General features: G+C 41.1%; 1 protein-coding gene and 1 long non-coding RNA gene across 2 annotated transcripts; one reads left to right on the top strand and one right to left on the bottom strand.

Annotated features, from left to right (window-relative positions):
- Positions 1-1,455: 1,455 nt before the first annotated feature.
- Positions 1,456-5,889, top strand: LOC142491902 (uncharacterized). Its single transcript, XR_012800577.1, has 5 exons — positions 1,456-1,762; positions 1,854-1,920; positions 2,286-2,311; positions 4,628-4,782; positions 5,800-5,889. It is a non-coding gene; the product is annotated as an uncharacterized LOC142491902 (long non-coding RNA).
- Positions 5,890-6,940: 1,051 nt separating this feature from the next.
- On the bottom strand, positions 6,941-12,674 carry LOC142492238 (uncharacterized). Its single transcript, XM_075594907.1, has 5 exons — positions 12,653-12,674; positions 9,714-10,019; positions 8,245-8,322; positions 6,995-7,879; positions 6,941-6,948 (listed from the first exon to the last, which is right to left on the bottom strand). The coding sequence occupies exons 1-5, from the start codon at positions 12,672-12,674 to the stop codon at positions 6,941-6,943; spliced, it is 1,299 nt and encodes a 432-aa protein (XP_075451022.1).
- Positions 12,675-19,558: the final 6,884 nt, after the last annotated feature.

Genomic DNA, 19,558 nt, shown 5'->3' with positions numbered 1-19,558 from the left:
TAATTCAGCATTGGGACACCTTGTAAACTCATTCTATAGCAACTATCCTCCTTACACAAATGCATGCATATGCACACGACTATTCATTGTTGCCAACATGTCACAATAACATGGATAATTACACATGTTACACAAAACTTTTCCCACGTCAATCTCAGCCTTTTTGTCTCATTACATGACTGACTCTTGCGTTCACAAGTGTTACATGCATTGCACATGCAACTATTTATTTGCAAGCAATCTTTGTACAAAGCTTCACGTCACATCATTGCCAAATATCATCATTCCCTGCAGAATACACACAACAAATACTTAGAACAACAAGTGCACACAGCTTGCCACAGAAGTACTTTATTATGTTAATGTAACACCTTGCATTTTACTATGTCACCTGACATCATCACATACCTATTTAAAGGACGCACATTACCTGCTCATTCACAGCTACTCATTTCAAAATGTTGCGAATGTTTAGGAGACGCAGGAACATTCTTTTCTATGACATGCTTGCTGATCAAGAGAATGATATAGGGCAAGGTAGGGACACACCGAGGGACAGTGACAGTGACGCGGATACGACAGGGACAGGGAGAGGGACAGGCCGAGGGACAGGTAGAGGGACAGGAGATCAGAGGAGAAGACAGAGGAGACAACTTGTGCCTCGTCCGCGTCTGTACAGGGAGAGAACCCTGTTAGATGGGATGAGTGAGGAGGAGATTGTAAGTCGCTATCGTTTGAGTTCAGCAGCAATCTTATCTCTTTATGAGGAGATAAGGGGGGATTTAGATTTTTTCACAGCCAGAGGTCGTGCAGTCCCTGGGCTTGTTAAAATGCTGTGCTCATTACATTATCTTGCTTCCGCGTCATACCAGACAACTGTGGGCATAGTGGGCGGGGTCTCGCAATCTACATTCTCGCGGGCCTTGACCCAGTTTCTCTATGCACTCAATAGACGCGCTAGGAATTATATTCATTTTCCTACAGAGGCAACAGAGTGGCTGGAAGTCAGGACTGGCTTTTATAATATAGCAGGGATACCATCTGTGCTGGGTGCAATCGATTGCACACATGTTGCTTTGATTGCACCTAGTCAGAGTGAGCATGTGTACCGCAATCGGAAGCACTACCATTCACTCAATGTACAGGTGGTATGTGATGCCACGATGAGGATAATGCATGTGGTACCCAAGTTCCCTGGTTCCAGTCACGATTCCTCTATCCTGAGGAACTCTTCAGTCTTCCATGCGTTCGAAGAGGGTCATTTTGAACCTGGTTGGCTGCTGGGTGAGTACACATTTACATGTTCTAACACAAAACACATTTTGATTTAGGAATGTTGGCATTGTACAATTTGATCACTAATGTCAGCTTATGTGTGCTCCATTCATTATAGGTGACTCAGGATACGGAATTAGGCCGTGGCTCTTGACTCCGGTGCTAAACCCTCAAACTGAAGCAGAGGAGAGGTACAATGCAGCCCATATATCTACAAGATCTGTTATAGAGAGGACATTTGGCCTACTCAAGACCAGGTTTAGGTGTCTGGACAGAACTGGTGGGGCTCTTCTATACAAGCCTCAAAAAGTGTCTGATATTATCCTTGCCTGTTGCATTTTGCACAATGTTGCACTCAGGCACAATGTACAGTCAGACCTAGCTGAGGCTTTGGTAGACGAGCATCCCACCCATGTAGCTGCTGAAAATGAACAAACAGCCAGTGGTGGCCAGACACGACAGAATCTCATCAATTCATTTTTTTCTTGTAAGTACAAACTCATATGTTCCTAGTACTACTTTTATAGTTTAATTATGTTATATTAACAATAATGTTTCTTTATATAACCTTCTGTTAGGACACAGATGAATATGGGTTGCACACCTTTCTTTTCTCTGCTGTGTGCACAAAGGGATGTGGCACCGGTATGTTTTTGTTGCACAGGTTATATAATCCCTCTTCAATTGTACTTTAGTTGTGTGTATGTGAATACAACTTGGGTAACAAAGCAATAAAATTTTAGCATTGTGTTATTCCTTATGCTAAGACAAAACACATATTATGCCCATAATCATTCATGCTTCTAGTATGCTTACATACAATGTTATTGGTGCAGTGTAACATGTACATCCAGATGATGTGTACACCAGGCTGATTTACATTTTGAATGTCATTAAATATACATGGTGTTGCACATTTAACACCAAATACACACTTTGATGTGTTCTTTACGGTACTGAAGATGGCATGTCAATGTTTGCAATTTATATATTGTTCCTTTGCATTATAGGTATATTTGCAGTATGACTGATCATGGTATGTATATTTGCTGACATCTCTCATAAGATGTGGCTACCTCAATCTTCCTATAATTATTGGAACTAAAAACCCAACATATTGGTTTAAACACAAATGTTACATATATGTACTTTCTGTATCATGTATATGCATTTAGCTACTCTTGAGGTTTCATGTGCATTGTATTACAAAATGATTACTCACATTTCATCACATTTTATGTATGTTTCCTTATAATTTCCATTAATGTAATATAGAGGTGTTTGGAGAAAAGGGGATAACTGTACTTATTTGTTTACTTACGGGAGCACATTCATCACTAGCATAGACACACTTTTTAAGACAACTGTTTGTGTGTGTATCAATTGGTGTAGGATCCATGTATAACACCGACAAATGATAACACCAGCTTTATTATGGTAGCTTATATCATCATATTGACTATACTATGTATTTCTAAACGATTAATAAACACAGTAAACTATAGTTAGTTAGGTTAATGAAATATACACAGAAACGTACTTCATAACATGATGGTGATGTCATATTCAGAACATCATGCATTGGAGGGGACCATAACATCTGGCCAGTAACATTATTTGCTACAGTCCCAAACCATTTTATCTACATACCCATGTAACAAGAGATTTTAAAAATAAATGGCTACTTGGTTGTAAGTGTCCTTTACATTGGGAGAAGGAGTGGCTCACTGAGTAAAGACACACACTGGCACTGATAGTTTGAAGCAGGGGAGTCTGGTTCAATTCCCGGTGTGGGCTCCTTGTGACCTTGGCCAAGTCACTTTATCTCCCTGTGCCTCATGCGGCAAAAAAACATTTGTACGTTCCACGGGCCAGGGACCTCAGGCTGAAACATGTGTCTGTAAATCGCTGCGTACAACTAGCAGCCCTATACATGAACATGCTCATATTATTATTATTATTGTTACATAGTTTCGACAGTCATACGTTCCATTACATATTAGAATACACAAATGTGTTAGCAGAGTGGGAATGGTTGTTATATATAAAACACACCATGTCATAAAATGTTAGTAGTCATTAAAGAACACTCAATAAAAATTCATGAGGCACTCTTTTGCAACATCATTATGTTAATTAAGTGCTTATGCAATATAGGCATAAGGGTATCACATTTTTAATTGTTTGTTAATAAGCGCTGCAAGCAATATAAAATTAGTTCCATATGTAGTATAGTAGTCGGTGGCTCCTCCTCACAATCATCTCATATAAAGGTAGACTCTTCTGAAATCATACATTGATCCGATTGTATCTTCCCCGACATCTCTGAAATACAGCAAACACATGATGGTCAAAGATGGCACCTTACTAGATATGCATCCGTGACAACGCGTTACGCAGCTCTATATGATTGTGTAGATACACACGTCAGTCACTTATATGTTAGAAGTAAAACTGTTCATCAGTATGTAATGTTTCTTTAAATTTGTAGCAGGCATAACTATGTATAAGAAGTGAACGTTGCCTGTATACTGAAAGATGTGCGCGCACATCTTTGTGTGCGCACGCACTTCACGCTTGGCTCCACTAACTGTTAGCGCATGCGCAAAACAAAGCGTACGTTGTGCGTTCAATACATGTTGAAAATACCAGTAAACATAACATCTTTATTTCAAATACAATGAAGACGAAACTACATTCGTTCTAAACGAGTACATCTGTATTCTTTTTAAACAGACGTGTTTGAACAGAAAGCACGGCCGATAACACAATGCGCAAATGCAATACGTGTGACGTCATGTTAAGCCAGCGTGAAACGCACGCTAACACTCCTCCCACTCAATTAACATTCGGCTAACGCCCAGGGTACGCCTACAAACACTGAGCCGCACGCATCACACACTGCAGTTACCGTTACTATAACAAAACATGACAGCCAATAGGCTTTGAGGCGCGCACGTCGCTTGGGGGCGGGACTTACATCAGTAATCCTTTTTAAGGACGCCTTGGCCCATGACAAGGGTCCCACGTCATACGTGGTGGACCCGGTTTTCAATGTTGTAGATGTTGCATGATAACAAAACAGGTATGTGTTAGAGTAATGGAAAAATGTTGCTAATATGTTTAAAGGGATAGGAAAGTACGTATATTTATTCCGTCAGCAATGTGTACTACTCTTTCAGGTTCTACTATATTGTATTAGGTAACAATTTGTTTGTGATCGCTACATGTTATGCAGTCTGCAATGTTACGCTGTATCCACGCATTGAAAGTGAAAATGGTGGTTACAAAAAAAAAAAAATTTAAACGCAGAGTCAACGCATAACGATTGTTATATTTACCATTCTTCTAGAATTAACTCTTCGCCTGGCTGCAACTGGTCGCTCCAGAAATGCAAGGCATTTTCATCCACGCTTAACCCAACCGCTGAATCCAGTATGACACATATCTCCTCCAGGATGCGCTCATAGGAATCGCCACTGCTTTCTTCAAATAATTGGTCGGGAGGTAGGTTCATTTCTTCGGGTTCCCATTCCAATGCATTTTCAGCTGAAAGGCTTGGTACATAATCATAGTACTTTTGTTCTTGTACAATGTGGGTTTCAGGAATGGAGGCTGCAGATATTGCAGCACGTATCGATTCAAACGGATCAGTAGTAGCGGATACATTGCTATTGCCATTAGGAATAAATATGCCTTTCACGACAATATAAGTGCCGTCTTTCAGGAGAAATTGTTTTTCCGGGGCAATCTTCCAGAAACCATAGGTGTGTTGTAGCTTATCCTGGTCACGTTCAAAAAAGTCATTACTTGATAAAGTGAATCTTATTGAGGAATTAAAATTCCGTGCATGCTTACGGTCTTGGTAATAAGGATATTTTGCTCGAATGAAATCATCGATTTGGCGTGTGCTTGCTTTCTGTCCGCGACTGTTCAAGATGGCTTCACAGATCATGTACTTATACCCTAAAAGGGGATTAATATTGTTAACGAATTCATCAGCCATGTCTGAGTAGCACAAAAGCTGTGTGCAGGTCTGTGTTATTTGCTCATCAAAATGAATGTGCTGAATGGCTAACAAACTCCTGTTTTTCCTTGTCACGGTCAACAAAACTAACTACTTTGACTCCTTATTTCAAACGCCAATTGGATTTGTTTGTCTAATTGGGTTAACAGTTGTGGTTCGTGATATGGGACTGTGGGAGAAACATTTCTCCTTCTTTTATCTCGTTTGTGAAAAACATCCCTAGACTTTGAATGCGTTCACATAGTATTTTTTTGAAAACTAACAAAGACCACTGTGTGAAAATATTTCTTAGCCAGGCATATCAGTAAAAACACACACCTGCAAAAAGAAATGTTTTTTCCCCGCTTACATTTCTGTGTGTATGTGAAAGTCTGGTTAACTCCCTGTCTGCATGAGTTTAAATACGTGTGTATATATATATATATATATAAATATATCTCTCTTATAAAAATATATATATATTTATATATTATATATTATTTTTTTTAATATTGCAGGAGTACACACAACATTGATGGCATTAAGTATACCTTGTATGAAACCTATTTAAATGGTGAGAAACATGATTGAATTAAGTAATAAACATTTGTTTAAGCACAATACTGTTAGAGTCTCATACTTAGGATATTTCTCAAACATTAGGCCTGTATTATTAAAATAGTGTTTTCACAAGGAAGCATGAAGTGTATTAGTTTGTAAAATACATGTATACCAGTTTATATAGTACTATATAGTACTATATATATATATATATATATATATATATATATATATATATATATATATATATATATATATATATATACACATATATACACATATATACACATATATACACATATATACACATATATACACATATATACACACATATATATATATATATATATATATATATATATACACACACACACACACACACACACACACACACACACACACACACACACACACACACACACACACACTCAGTGTGTGTGTATATATATTATTATACATTCTGAGATGTTATTGAAACGAACACACAAATGATTAAAGGACAAAATTACAATGGCCAAGCAAGGCAAAGGTAAGTAATAATTTACACATAATCCTGCTGTACACGTACAAGAAAGATGTTTGCACTTACTTAGGTGTTTTTATAATTGCATGTGACTAATATGCATATGCAATTCTTACATCAATTAACACACCCAAATGCAATGTTTTGCTGCAAAGTCAATGGCAGCTTCTCTAAACTTAGCAACTGGCTCCTGGTGGACCATTACTGAACAGACGATTAAAACATAAATATTTATAACACAATTAATTATGAGTGTTAACATTTCCAAAACTTCACGTGTACAAGAACATAGTTGAAAGTTTGGAAACAACACAGTCTTCAGCATACATACAATAGTAATTAGATAATCTGAAGTCAACAAAACAAGGCCAAAGACATATTTTCTGAATTATAACATTTATTTTTTTGTTCCTTTTGCGAGCGAGTAACAGGCCTGCTTGTTGTCTCTTGAATTTTCCTTTTTCTTTTGCCACCAACTTTAGGCACAACAGAGCCACTTTGAGTGGCCTCTGGCACTTCACGGGCAGGGCTTGTGGCCAGTGACTCACCTACAGGGCTTGTGGCCAGTGACTCACCTACAGGGCTTGTGGCCAGTGACTCACCTACAGGGCTTGTGGCCAGTGACTCACCTACAGGGCTTGTGGCCAGTGACTCACCTACAGGGCTTTTGGGCAGCGATTCACCTACAGGGCTTTTGGGCAGCGATTCACCTACAGGGCTTTTGGGCAGCGATTCACCTACAGGGCTTTTGGGCAGTGACTCACCTACAGGGCTTGTGGGTACTGACTGTTCACGGACAGGGCTTATGGCAAGTGACTCACCGACAGAGCTTGTGCCCACTGACACATGTGAGCAAGTTGGTAGACACTGCACAAGTGATGGTCGGTCTGTTTCATGTGAGTCTTTTTTTGTTTTTGACCAAAAACTGGTCAGTAGTAACTGCTTGTGTTTTCTTTTTGTGGCCTCCTTTGTAGGTGTCAGCTGCTGAATTTGTACAGATGGCAGCGGTAGGATGTCATCAGGAACCTGCACAGCAATGTCTGCTACTTGACCGGTAACATTTGGGCCTGGTGAATGAATATCAGATGAATGTGGTGAAAACTGACCTGCATGAACAGATCCTGGCTGTGAGGTGTTGAATTGTGGTACATTAGTCATTCTCCAGTAATTAGCTTGTGTTTGCTGAACAACTAATGCTTCGAATGAGGTGTTGATTTTTTGCAACTGTTTAGGCACTTCAATGAAGACTCTGTGGAGATGTGCCAATTGTGATACTGTTTCTTCCTGCAGTCCAATCATCCTTTCCAGCACTGTCATCATGTCTGAATGGCGACGATTTTCTGCGTCCACTATTTTTCCCTCTGAAGCTACAATTGCATCGTATGTGGAAGTTGATGGACGATTTGGCGGTACAACAGTTTCTATTGGCACCTCTTCATGGTCACATGATTGTATTTCAGTCTCTTCTGCGGCGTCATCCTCATCATACTCATCATCCTCATCACCATGATGTTCTAAAAAGAAATGTACACATTATTAAATGGCATGTTAATGTATGCTGTGTTACTATGTAATTGTACTGTGTCCTAAGTAACACCTAACATGTTAGCATACGTTTTATAACCTCACATTAAAAACTACCTTGACTTACGAATAATGTTTGGACTCAGTATGAAATATGAATGAATGAAAAGTTGCTCTAAACTCAGAAGTCCTACATGATAGTTCACATCACTAACACAATACATGTTGCCTTACACTTAATTTGCACTAACACTAAGTAATCCTATTTAAAGAAGATGTGCAAAACAAATAATGAACATGACAACATAACATATAGAAGAGCACATATTATATGGCCAGCAAATGATACACTCACCTTCTAGTTGTGTTGAGCTGGCTGACCCAGGTGAAGACACTTGTTCCATCTCAGGTGACACATGTCCTCCAGGGGCAACTATATATAACAATAACATAAGTGTTACATTTACATGTGTAAATATTGAACAAACACTTATTGTATGTTCTGTATTTATGATTAACTAACAACATCAGTTCCTTAACCGAAAATGTGTGTGAAAGTGAACATAAATAGTTGTAATAACACTGTACATGCCTGTGTACTTAGAAGTTTTGAGTTCCCTAACATACAACATACTATGTTTCTGCAGTAATGCGTGAGGATAAATAGATTAAATTAGTACATAAAAATCATATGTTGTGTAGTGATATCAGTATCATAATGTACATAACTATCATGAGATGACCATTCACAATGGTTATCATGAAGGTGGTCATATTGCAAAAAGTGTTGTTTTTGGTAGAGGATATGTGTGGTACATTAATCGAAGATGTGGCACACCTGAATGTGGCTGTGACTCAACAAGACAACACATGCAGTGTGTGATAATGTGTCTTTCATAGTAGTTCAACTATAGATATGAGTGAACTAATGTGTGACGTACGCTTTGATAAGTAATGAGTTGTTGGGGCATTTAGTAGCTAGAGTTAAGCTTTCAAATGAGTGTGATTAACTTCAGTTGTGCTATTCAGGTTGTAAGAAAGGTATTCCCTTCCCCAAAAAGCCTAATCAGCCACACCTTTCAATTACTTGAAACAGGTGAAAATGGTGTGAACTAAGTTGACCGTGAAATGAGGCTGTAATTAGTGTGTGTGCTGAACCCCACCCCCTCTGTTGAAGTGTATGCTGTGATGAGATATTAATTGCAGCTGCTTTAACACAATGGTAGATGAGCTAAGTAGTCATCTGCAGTGTTTAAGTTATGAAAAAAATGACATAACATATGATACGTGTGCCTCATTATGCTGTCTGTATATGACATAAAGCAAAAATGGACCTTTTCATAAGCAACTATAGATGTGTTAGTGCCAGTGATGTTTGTAGGCCGTTACATGCAATTTCTTTGATGCATGCTTAAAATAGGCAGTAATGTCATGTTTGTCGGAGTAAAATCAATAAAATACACAATAATATGATACATATTTCTGTTCTGTACCTGTAGCTACTAATAATTTCTCATGAACATGTGTTACACATGTGTACTACCCTGTTGTTCCCCATCTTCGCCCACCATCAATTGCTTCCACTGCAGCTATGCATTTTGGGAATTCACATGTAAATGAGCACGCAATGGCACGTGCTATATTAGTTACTGCTTTTAGTAGGACTACTACATATATGTCTATTTTGAGATATATATATACAGAATCAGACATATACATATATAGATGCAGGTATGCTTATATTGTGAAGACAGTATAAAAAGCAGTGTAAATATGCAAAATAACTGTAAGCAACGACACGCCTAGTACAGTAATATTTATCACCTGCTGGAAATTGTGACGGATAAATTCCAATGTCACGGTCACCAGCCAAGCCTTCCACGACGACGGTAAGTAATTTTGGCCGAAGCAGCTCCTCCAATGGAGTCAATATGAGACGTTGTGGTGTGGGCCCACCTCCAGTGCCAGTAGCATGCACGCGTTGGTCTTGTATTTTCTTTTTCAATTTGGACCTAATATCATCAAATCTTTTCCGACAATGATACTTGTCCCTGACACTATTCCCACAGGCATTGACACCAATGACTATTGTGTCCCACATTTCTTTTTTGCTTGCAGCACTTGTCCGCCCTTGAAAAACATATAAAAGATATGAGGTAAATTAATACTAATATAAGCACCAGTTTCCTACACTGCTAGCTGTTCCAAGAGATAGCAAACATGCTGTTTTATGTGTAATATGTGAAGCACATGAGCATTCACTACTAAACCTATACATGTAAGCAAGGTTGCATTCATATTGTATGCAGTTCTGGCAAATTGACCGCCTGTGTTTATTTGTCCTTGTAAGGCATGATAAAAAGCTGTGTTTCCACACTAATGAACATAGAAAGATATTGTGTACCCATATTTGCATATGAACAAAACTCAGATGACCTAGGATCACATGTATTTGAATAATAAATGTAAAGGTACACTTACCTACTAAATGTCCATAGAGACTGTCATAGTGCTCCAGAATGCCAGTGACAAGAGCCCTATTTTCCTGGTCATTGAAGCGAGGATTACGTGGCTTCTCCACACGTTTCTTCCGAGCAGGTTTAGGGTCAGAGCTTGGCTGGTGCTGACTGGACTCTCCTTCTTCCAATGGAAGAGCCTCCAAAAGCTGGCCACCAGCAAGCACGCCACCACCAGACACCCCATCAGCAACTGCGCCACCAGCAGCACTCCCAGCACCAGCACTCCCACTCCTAGCACCAGCACTCCCACTCCTAGCACCAGCACTCACACTCCTAGCACCAGCACTCACACTCCTAGCACCAGCACTCCCAGCACCAGCACTCCCACTCACAGCAACAGCACTCCCACTCCCAACAACAGCACTCCCACTCCCAACAACAGCACTCCCACTCCCAGCAACACCACTCGCAGCACCAGCACTCCCACTCCCAACAACAGCACTCCCACTCCCAGCAACACCACTCGGTGCACCAGCAACATCACTCCCCTGAACAGAACGTTCACTCCGATGCGTACTCGCACGAGTAGCACTCCCACTCCCACCAGCATCACTCTTCCCACGCTTTGCGGGCATACTTCCAGCACTCACAAAAAACAGACAAGAAATGTACAGGCAATCACACGACCCACTTCCACATATAAAACAAGACAAAGATGTAAACAAAACAACAAAGGACAAAGCTCACCCAATACACAACAAGTCTCTCAGTCAATATGCAAATCTTCAATCGTCCAGCTCTGTGCGTCTCTCTCTCTCTCTCACTCCCAACAACACAGAGAATGATTAGCAGTACACGTTGCCTTTAAATATGGCGCGCAATCAAAAACATGCTTGTTTCGCCTTATTCAGCAAGATTTGTGATTGTGCAACCTAACAGCACCCCGCCACGCACGCCGATACACCTGTGTGTGATCGGCTCATCATCGTGAGAGTGGGCGGATTTGTTTTCGGCTTGATTTTGAATGTATTCGGCACTTACTGCATACGGAGAGGGAAAAACGCCAATAACATGACTAATCGATAAGCTTGCCGATTTCACATAATCGTCGCTTACTGCATGAGGCCCTTAATCTAATCTCAAAGCATTCCAATACTTTCTAACAATGTTCTCAGCGTCCTTGGAATATTTATTAAAAGTTGTAATAAAACACTTTATGAGAAAGATCTCTGAAGAGAAAAGTATCTTGGGGGGATACCGACGAGAGCACCCCGCTTAACGCCCACTGGGAAGTGAACGCAGCTTCCTGCCCACAATTTTCCTATCTGCAGAAAAAACTGGCTGCGCAGTACGGCGGCCACACCTCGCAGTGGGCCCGGCCCCATTGAGGGCGCTGCAGCAGGTAGTGGGGACCTGGCCTAAAAACTAAACCCAATTGGCGCAGAAAGACAGGAGCAGATAAGATAATAGCACAGACTGAAAAAAAACTTAAATGCATGCTTGCTAATGCAAGAAGCCTGACAGATACAATGGGGGAGCTTGAATTAATAGCTGCAAGGGAGCAATATGATATCATAGGCATTACTGAAACATGGTGGGATGAAACTCATGACTGGGCAGTTAATTTAGACGGTTATTCCTTTTTTCAAAAGGATCGAGCAAATAGAAGAGGAGGTGGAGTGTTGTAAGCTTGCGAGCCACGACAAGGCAGACACCGTGGCTCGCAAGCTTACAACACTTTGGCCAAAGGGTTAAACTAAATGAGCCTTTTTCAAGAGAATATATAAGTATTTTACAGTGTATTTTTGTCATATTGGATGTAGCATTGGGCTTCTCTGTCGTCTTTTGTATACATATGCCACGCACAATAGCTCTCCTTTTTGACACAGTATATGCATATGTATTTTGTGGGGGCTCAGGGGTTCCCAAAAAGAGCTTGTGTGTTTTGTTAATATGGAAGGCATAAGCTTACAGTATAAGGGACCATGTTAACATGGACATGAAACAAAATGTGACACTGTGTGCTCATTTGCATATCATTTCCCAGAATCCCTGACTGCAGTGTATGCTAAGAGATACCCACCTCACATTCTCTCACCTTCTCCTGCTCTACCTTTTTCTCTCTCTTACTCTGACCTGTCCTCTCTCCCCTCCTCTTCTTTCACCTGTATTTCAGGGTCTGGATGGGAGTAACGCCATTTTTAGTTATGTCACGTTAAATATATATGGCTCTGGGCCTTGGTTATTATACCCTCATGTGAAACCACATGCAAATTGTACAAACCCTCAGGGAAGGAAACTTACAGTGTGAGAATTTGCACGCCATGCTGCCTGGCCTCCTTTCATTGTAGGTTGATGTAGTTCTAATTAAATGAATTTGAACCGCAGGGCATAGTGTATAGATGTAGCATGCATTAGTTCTTTAGGTGTTTAGAAATAAAATGATAAATACCACAGGCATTAAGGAAATATCACACGTGTTTCCATTTCTTTAAATGGAGCTGCTTTACATCGCCCATCCAATATATAAATGACTCATATTTTCTCTCTCTCATATACAGTAGGATGAAACCCCAAAACATAGTAAAAATTGGTGGGTAGCATAAAAACGATGGGAAGCTTTGACTTCAGCCTTTCAGAGGGGAAAGAAACAAGAGTGAAAGAAAAAAAGGCTTAAGAATACCTCAAATTTAGCAAGTGCAGGCAATATGCTTCAACTGCACTGGTAAAACTTTAGGCAACACCGTTATGTTAAACGTGAGTACTTTATTTGAGTTGAAACTACAGAAAAAGAGGCATATCAAGGTAAGCAGCAGCGTGCTGAGACTGTATGAAATAAATCACCACCCACAGTATGTAGCTTCTATTTATTTAGAGGAAAGCTGTCAGCTTTTGCAAATTTATAGGACATCAAACACACATTTGCAAAGGTCACCTAAAATCCCACAGAAACATTTTCTAGTAAATTGACCAGGTCGGCAAAAGTACCCTGTTGCTTTCTAACAAGATTTCCACTTTGTGCTACTGAACATTGTGAAACGAAAAGGATTAAGACCCAGATTTACTACGCTCCATAAGCCTATTTAATGTGACGTTAACCTACATATAGAATATATGTTTTAACATGTATGTTTTACTATTGTTATTTGTTTAATGTTTTATCGATGTTTGTTCTTAAAGAGAGGGGGGCTAGGTACCAGGGTGGCGTTGGAGTAGTGGGGGTGAGTAACAGGGTATGTACCCTGGTGATGGTGGTTAGACCACCAGGGCAGGGAGGTGGGGTTAACCATTTGCTTTCCATAAGGGTCATTTTAGATGCCACTGGCATCGTTGTTATACATGGGCGATAGTTAGTTGAGTGTTAGGAATATATTAACCCCTTTGCAGCACTTATTGCACCTGATTAGCTGTCCACTTGAGCTACGAAAATGTTAATATATGAATAAATTGATAACTGTTTTTTGAATTCACTTTTTTAGACTGTTCTAGGGATTTAATTAATATCATGTTATTTAAAGAAAAAAGCATTAGCCTAAAACAATGTGATGATATCTCTATTCTAATGAGCTCAATTACGGTCGTTGTTTTTGCATATACTTAGCCTAGCGAATGAGGAGTAATTTCTGGGAAAATAACAGACATTCCTGTTTTAGGGAAGGTTACATTATTTGCCCTGAACTTATGGCATCTAACCTAAGGGACAAAGTTCATATACTAAGTGTAATTAATATGAACTTGTTGATGTTGATGTGACCTGTTAACAAGCCCTTTCATACTTACACTCTTTGTACAATTATTCAATTATTCTTTTCTAAAGTGACATAGGGGGCTATGCACTAAGCAGTGATAACTGCTTTTAAGACCGATAAATGGCTTTTAAGACTGATACAGCCTGCTGCGTGATTCACTAAGCAGTGATAACAGGGCTTTATCGGCCTTAAAAGGCATATTTTCGAAAGGGCGCATGTGCGAAGGCTAAGGGAATGGCTGCTTAGTGTGTGAGCGCCTTCCCCTTCGGCACTGTTAAGGCGTTTACAAATTGGAAAAAATGATAATTTAAACAAAACAAATACATACTCAGGGAGTACAAAAATTCAGGATGCAAACGAGACCAAAAACGGGACGAGCGGCAGCCGTACTCACAACTTATTTTAATAAATCTGACCCAGCGCGGACGAACAGAGCGGGAACCCCGTCGCCGCATGTGAACTCTGACTTAGATGAAGAGCGGGAACCGACAGATCAAATGGAGACCCAATCTGCTGAACTGATGACCAGAAAGGTGATGAGAGAGTTTTGCAATGAACTAAAAGCCTATACTGTATGCATAAAGAACTCTCAGACCTACGTCGTGATATAAATTGCATTGGGGCCAGGACTGATGAACTGGAGACACGACTAGACTCCACGATAAAAGCGGTGCGCAAGAACGAGAAAACCTCAGCTAACCTGCAATCCCAAATAGACGATCTTGCTAACAAGCAAGAGGACGCGGAAAACACGGACCGCAGGAATAACATCAGGGTGCGGGGGGTCCCAGAAGAGTTTACAGACCCTGATGACTTTGTCACAAGATGGCTGACAAGCCTCTTCCCAGACAAACCAGAATCGGACCTGCACCTCGACAGATGCCATCGGGCCTTCAGGTCAAAACCCCAACCAAATGACCCCCCCGAGAGACATTATTGTTCGGCTCCATTATTTCAAAATAAAAGAAGCGGTGTGCCAAATTGCCAGAGCCTCAGGCACGGTAGAATTTGAAGGGGTCAAACTCTTGATCTTTCAGGATCTGGCACCCGCTACACTGCTCAAAAGAAAATCTCTTACACCTCTTACCAGAATGCTCAGAGAAAAAGGCATAAAGTACCGTTGGGTTTTTCCCTTCGGTCTCCTCGTAATTAAAAACGGCGCTGCTCACACCCTGTGCAACATGGAGGATCAAGACCGATTCCTGCAAAAAATAGGCCTCAAAGGTAAAAACACTGACCTGAATGAAGCAGAGGCATCCTCTCCCGAGCCTGGCTGGAACACAGTGACTCGTCAGAGAAGCAAATCGCGGGAAAAATCCCTTAATTGATGTCCAGCTGCGACCAATTAAGCCTTAAAAGGGCACTGCCACTGGACTGTTCGTCTGTTTGCAAAAGACATTGATATAGTTGACTCATTCAAATCTTCATCCAGGAACGGCGGCCATCTTGGGTTCCTCGGCAGAGAAAACTCATCAGAGGAAGTTTGGAACAGCTCCCCCTTCTCACTGCGGCGCACCGAATTGAGGGACACTAATGCGCACACCGGATGATCCCCCCTCTCACCCTTCCCTCCTCCTATTGTTAATTCCCCTCCTGCTGGCCAGACCGACGGTCCCAAGCGATGTGCCAACGCAACAGCAGGGGGTAAGACAGTGTGAGTATCACACAATGGGCCGTGGTGGAATGCAGCAATCCGACATGAGGGGGGAGGGGGGGGGCTATATCCCTGTGCTGTGGTTATCATCTCTCTGACTTTTGAAAAGACACGGATACGAGAAGGGCCCCAGCGCCGCCCTTGGGACCATAATAATGACATGTCGGGCTACCATATTTGAAGGTTCCACTCAGGGAGTTTGTTAATGGGCTTGTAGGGAAAGAGGGAGGGCTACGGTCACTCGCTTGGGGGGTTGCAGGGAAGGGTTGCGCTAGATCCTATAACTCGGAGTCTGATGAAACATGGGGTCACCCTACACTTGACACCGTTACCGGTAATGTACACTTAGTATATATATCTTAAAGGGCAGAGAGCGGTTGGCATGTCCCGGTCGTTGCTGGATCTCCCTGCTGTACCTGTTTTATGGATGGCCTAACCCTCCCTGTACTTACCCAATTAGCACAACCTACACAGCTAATCTAATCCCATAGAAATGGGGCACAGGTATGGAAGCCGGTAATAGAATACCTACCAAACTTGGAGCTGCCTTGGACCCAACACAGTAACATATGTAAATATATATATAATAACAATAAGAGTATACCATGGTAAGGGAACAGTTTGGAAACGTTTCTCCACTCCCTGAGTTACAGTTACACAGGTTACACATGTTTTAAATTTGTTTGTGCTGAAGGGGGGGACTCCCCCTTCCCTGGCCTGCGCTATGTGGCCTACCCAGTATGTCCTCGTTAGTTACAGGACATACCATAAAGTCCTTGGAGCAGAGCGGACCCGGAGCAACCCGGGTAAACATACACCGAATAAAGATTCTTGTCTATTCTCCGCTCTCCCAAAGGCAAGAGATCCAACGGGGTCTTTGACCTTGAGGGGATCTCCAAAATTGTTTATGTTGTTATTTTTTGTTATGTTTCTTCCCTCCCACCTCCCGGTTGGCTGCGGGACCAGCTCCACATTGAACTCCATGCCACGGACTTCACCTGCACACAAACAAAAACTGCAAAGGTAATCGATATCTCTAGACACCATGTTCTACACACAGCACGTAAGATGGACCAACCAGATGCCTCACAATGGGGTTGATCATTCTATCCCATAATGTAAAGGGTATGAATAACCCGGGTAAGAGGAAAGTGGCCTTCGCAGATTATCAAAGGAGACAGGCAGACATCATACTTGCTCACGAGACACACTTTAGCACAGCCAGCTCACCAAAATATCTAGACAAACATTTTAGGCAATTTTATACTTCGTCCTCCCCCAAGAAGAAACAAGGGGTCGCAATTATCTTTCATAACAAGTGTCCCTTCCAGGATGAGAAAATAATTAAAGACAAGGAAGGGAGATACTTAATTCTAACAGGCTCAATAAATGGCCAAGTCTTAACGCTTGCATCAATATATACCCCAAACACCCATAACCCTAAATTTTTCACATTAATCTTCAACAAGATACATAAAATTGCACAAGGTCCGATAATAGTGGCAGGAGACTTTAACACAACTCTGAACCCTAAACTCGATAGATCAGGACAACCACTAAAACATCCCAAAGCTGCCCCAAAAGATCTGTGGTTAGGCTTAAAAAAGAACAACCTTCTAGATATTTGGAGAGAGCAGCATCCCCAGGATAGGGACTATACTTTTTTTTCACACCCCCACTCCACATATAGCAGAATCGACTACTTCTTTGTCTCTAGTAGACTGGTCCCAAAGATCTCCCATACTGGGATCCATGATATTTCATGGTCATATCACGCACCCATAGAGCTACGGTGCACACAATTAACGCTAGACAGGCCTGGAGCAAACTGGAAGTTAAATGAATCCCTCCTAAAGATTCCTGCAACCTCTCAAAAAATCGCAGAGGAAATAAAACAATATTTTCAGATAAATGACGGCTCAGTGGATTCCCATATTTCCCTCTGGGAGGCCCACAAGGCTACACTGAGAGGGATACTCATCAGCTTAGCGTCAAGGCGGAAAAGGGAGAGAGAGGCAAAGATCAGGTTACTACAATCTAAACTAAAAACTCTCTCAGATAACCATAAACAAACTAATGACCCTACCATCCTCTCCAAGCTCAAGGATGTAAAAATCGAACTAAACCTAGTATTAACTTCCCAAGCAGATATTTCACTGAATTGGTCAAAGAGGAAATTTTTCGATAAAGCGAACAAGCCAGATACTATGCTCGCAAACAAATTACGACACAAAACCCCTAATTATAATATTCAAGCTATCAGAAGGAAATCGGGCAATGTCTCCGGGAATCCTAAAACCATAGTAGAAGAGTTCAAACTATATTATGAGAACTTATATAATGGAGATAAAATAGCGCATAATCACCATACAGACAGAGCTCGTGAGAATTTTCTAGCAAGCTCTAAACTGACAAGGTTGACAGTAGAGGAGAGAGATTGTTTGGGCAGTGAGTTTACCTTAGAAGAGGTTTATCAGGTTATTGATAATTTGAAGGCCTCAAAAGCCCCGGGGCCAGATGGCTTCTCTGGCCTATATTACAAAAAATTTAACGCTCTATTAGCGCCCTACCTACTCAAAATGTTTAATGAAGTATTGACAGGTGTTCCCTTCCCCGAGCAAATGCTCCAAGCGTCTATTGCAATAATTCACAAACCAGGAAAAGATCCCTTAGACTGCAAGAGTTATAGGCCCATTTCACTCATTAACACAGATATCTAAATCTATGCCAAATTAATTGCCAACCGATTAAGTCAGATCCTACCTAGACTGATACACCCAGATCAAGTCGGATTTGTTAAAGATAGACAAGCGGCTGACAACGTCCGACGAATCATTGATCTGTTAGAGATAGCCAATTCCAAGAAAGTAAAAGTTATGGTGTTAAGTCTAGATGCAGAAAAGGCTTTCGATAGGATCGACTGGGCATACTTAAGAGATACGCTTGGAGCATTTGGATTCGATAAGAAATTAGTTATGGCCATAATGGCACTCTATCTCAGAACATCCAGGGGGAGCATATAGTGGGTTGAGAAAACAAAACAAGATACACAAATATAAGTGCAGACGTAATGCAATCAGTGAATATATGTGGCAGTGTCTTGGCTCATATAGCTGTACTACTCACAGGACTAAAGTGTATATATAGGCAGTTGGCAAATAGGGTTGCCACCCTTGATGGTATGAAGGCACCGGACCCCCTATCGATACTCCGTCAGCATAAACCGCATGTGTAAAGAGAGAGAAAACTACATAGTGCGATCAATAATATAAACTTTATAAAAAATGAATGGGTAAAAAATGCGCACTTACAATGTGCTAATATAATAAAAGCATTGGTCACAAATTGTGAGTAGGAGTTGTCCCGAGCAGCTCACCGCCTCCCTGGGTCATCAGGCTGAATGCCACGGCACTGTATCCACGATCGGAGCCTCCCTCTGTGCGCCCGTCTGATCCTCTGACGTCACGGCTGCAGGTTTGGTTCAGCTACGGGTCGCCTCCAAGACCAAAATAGGTCTGCTGGTTTCCTCTACGCGTTTCGCCCAGCTACCAGAAACTGTTCTCGGCTTCGTCAGGAGTATAATGAATAGCATGCTAGTGGCTGTTTAAATACCCTTTGGGAATGCTAATTTAGCTAAAACATTCAATAAATCAATTAAGATTGCACCTGGGGTTGGAGTTGAACATGGTTGGAAGTTATAATACTTGTTGTTATTAGAGACTTAATAACGTGGGATAACATTGTTATGGACACAGTATGTTCGTACATTACGGCAGATATCATACATATATCACAACTTTACCCTTA

This window comes from Ascaphus truei, chromosome 4 (assembly GCF_040206685.1).
Source record: "Ascaphus truei isolate aAscTru1 chromosome 4, aAscTru1.hap1, whole genome shotgun sequence".
In the NCBI taxonomy this organism is placed as follows: domain Eukaryota; kingdom Metazoa; phylum Chordata; class Amphibia; order Anura; family Ascaphidae; genus Ascaphus; species Ascaphus truei.
The sequence above is the reverse complement of the archived record's forward strand: the minus strand, read 5'-3'. Positions and strand labels throughout refer to the sequence as shown.

Bases quoted from the DNA above. Each gene is read 5' to 3' on its own strand.
- LOC142492238 (XM_075594907.1), bottom strand. From the start codon at position 12,674: ATGGCGTGCAAATTCTCACACT. The intron at 10,020-12,652 runs GTAAGTTTCCTT...ATGTTTTTCAAG, and splicing joins GGCGTGCAAATTCTCACACT to GGCGGACAAGTGCTGCAAGC. The intron at 8,323-9,713 runs GTGATAAATATT...TGTTATATATAG, and splicing joins TCCGTCACAATTTCCAGCAG to TTGCCCCTGGAGGACATGTG.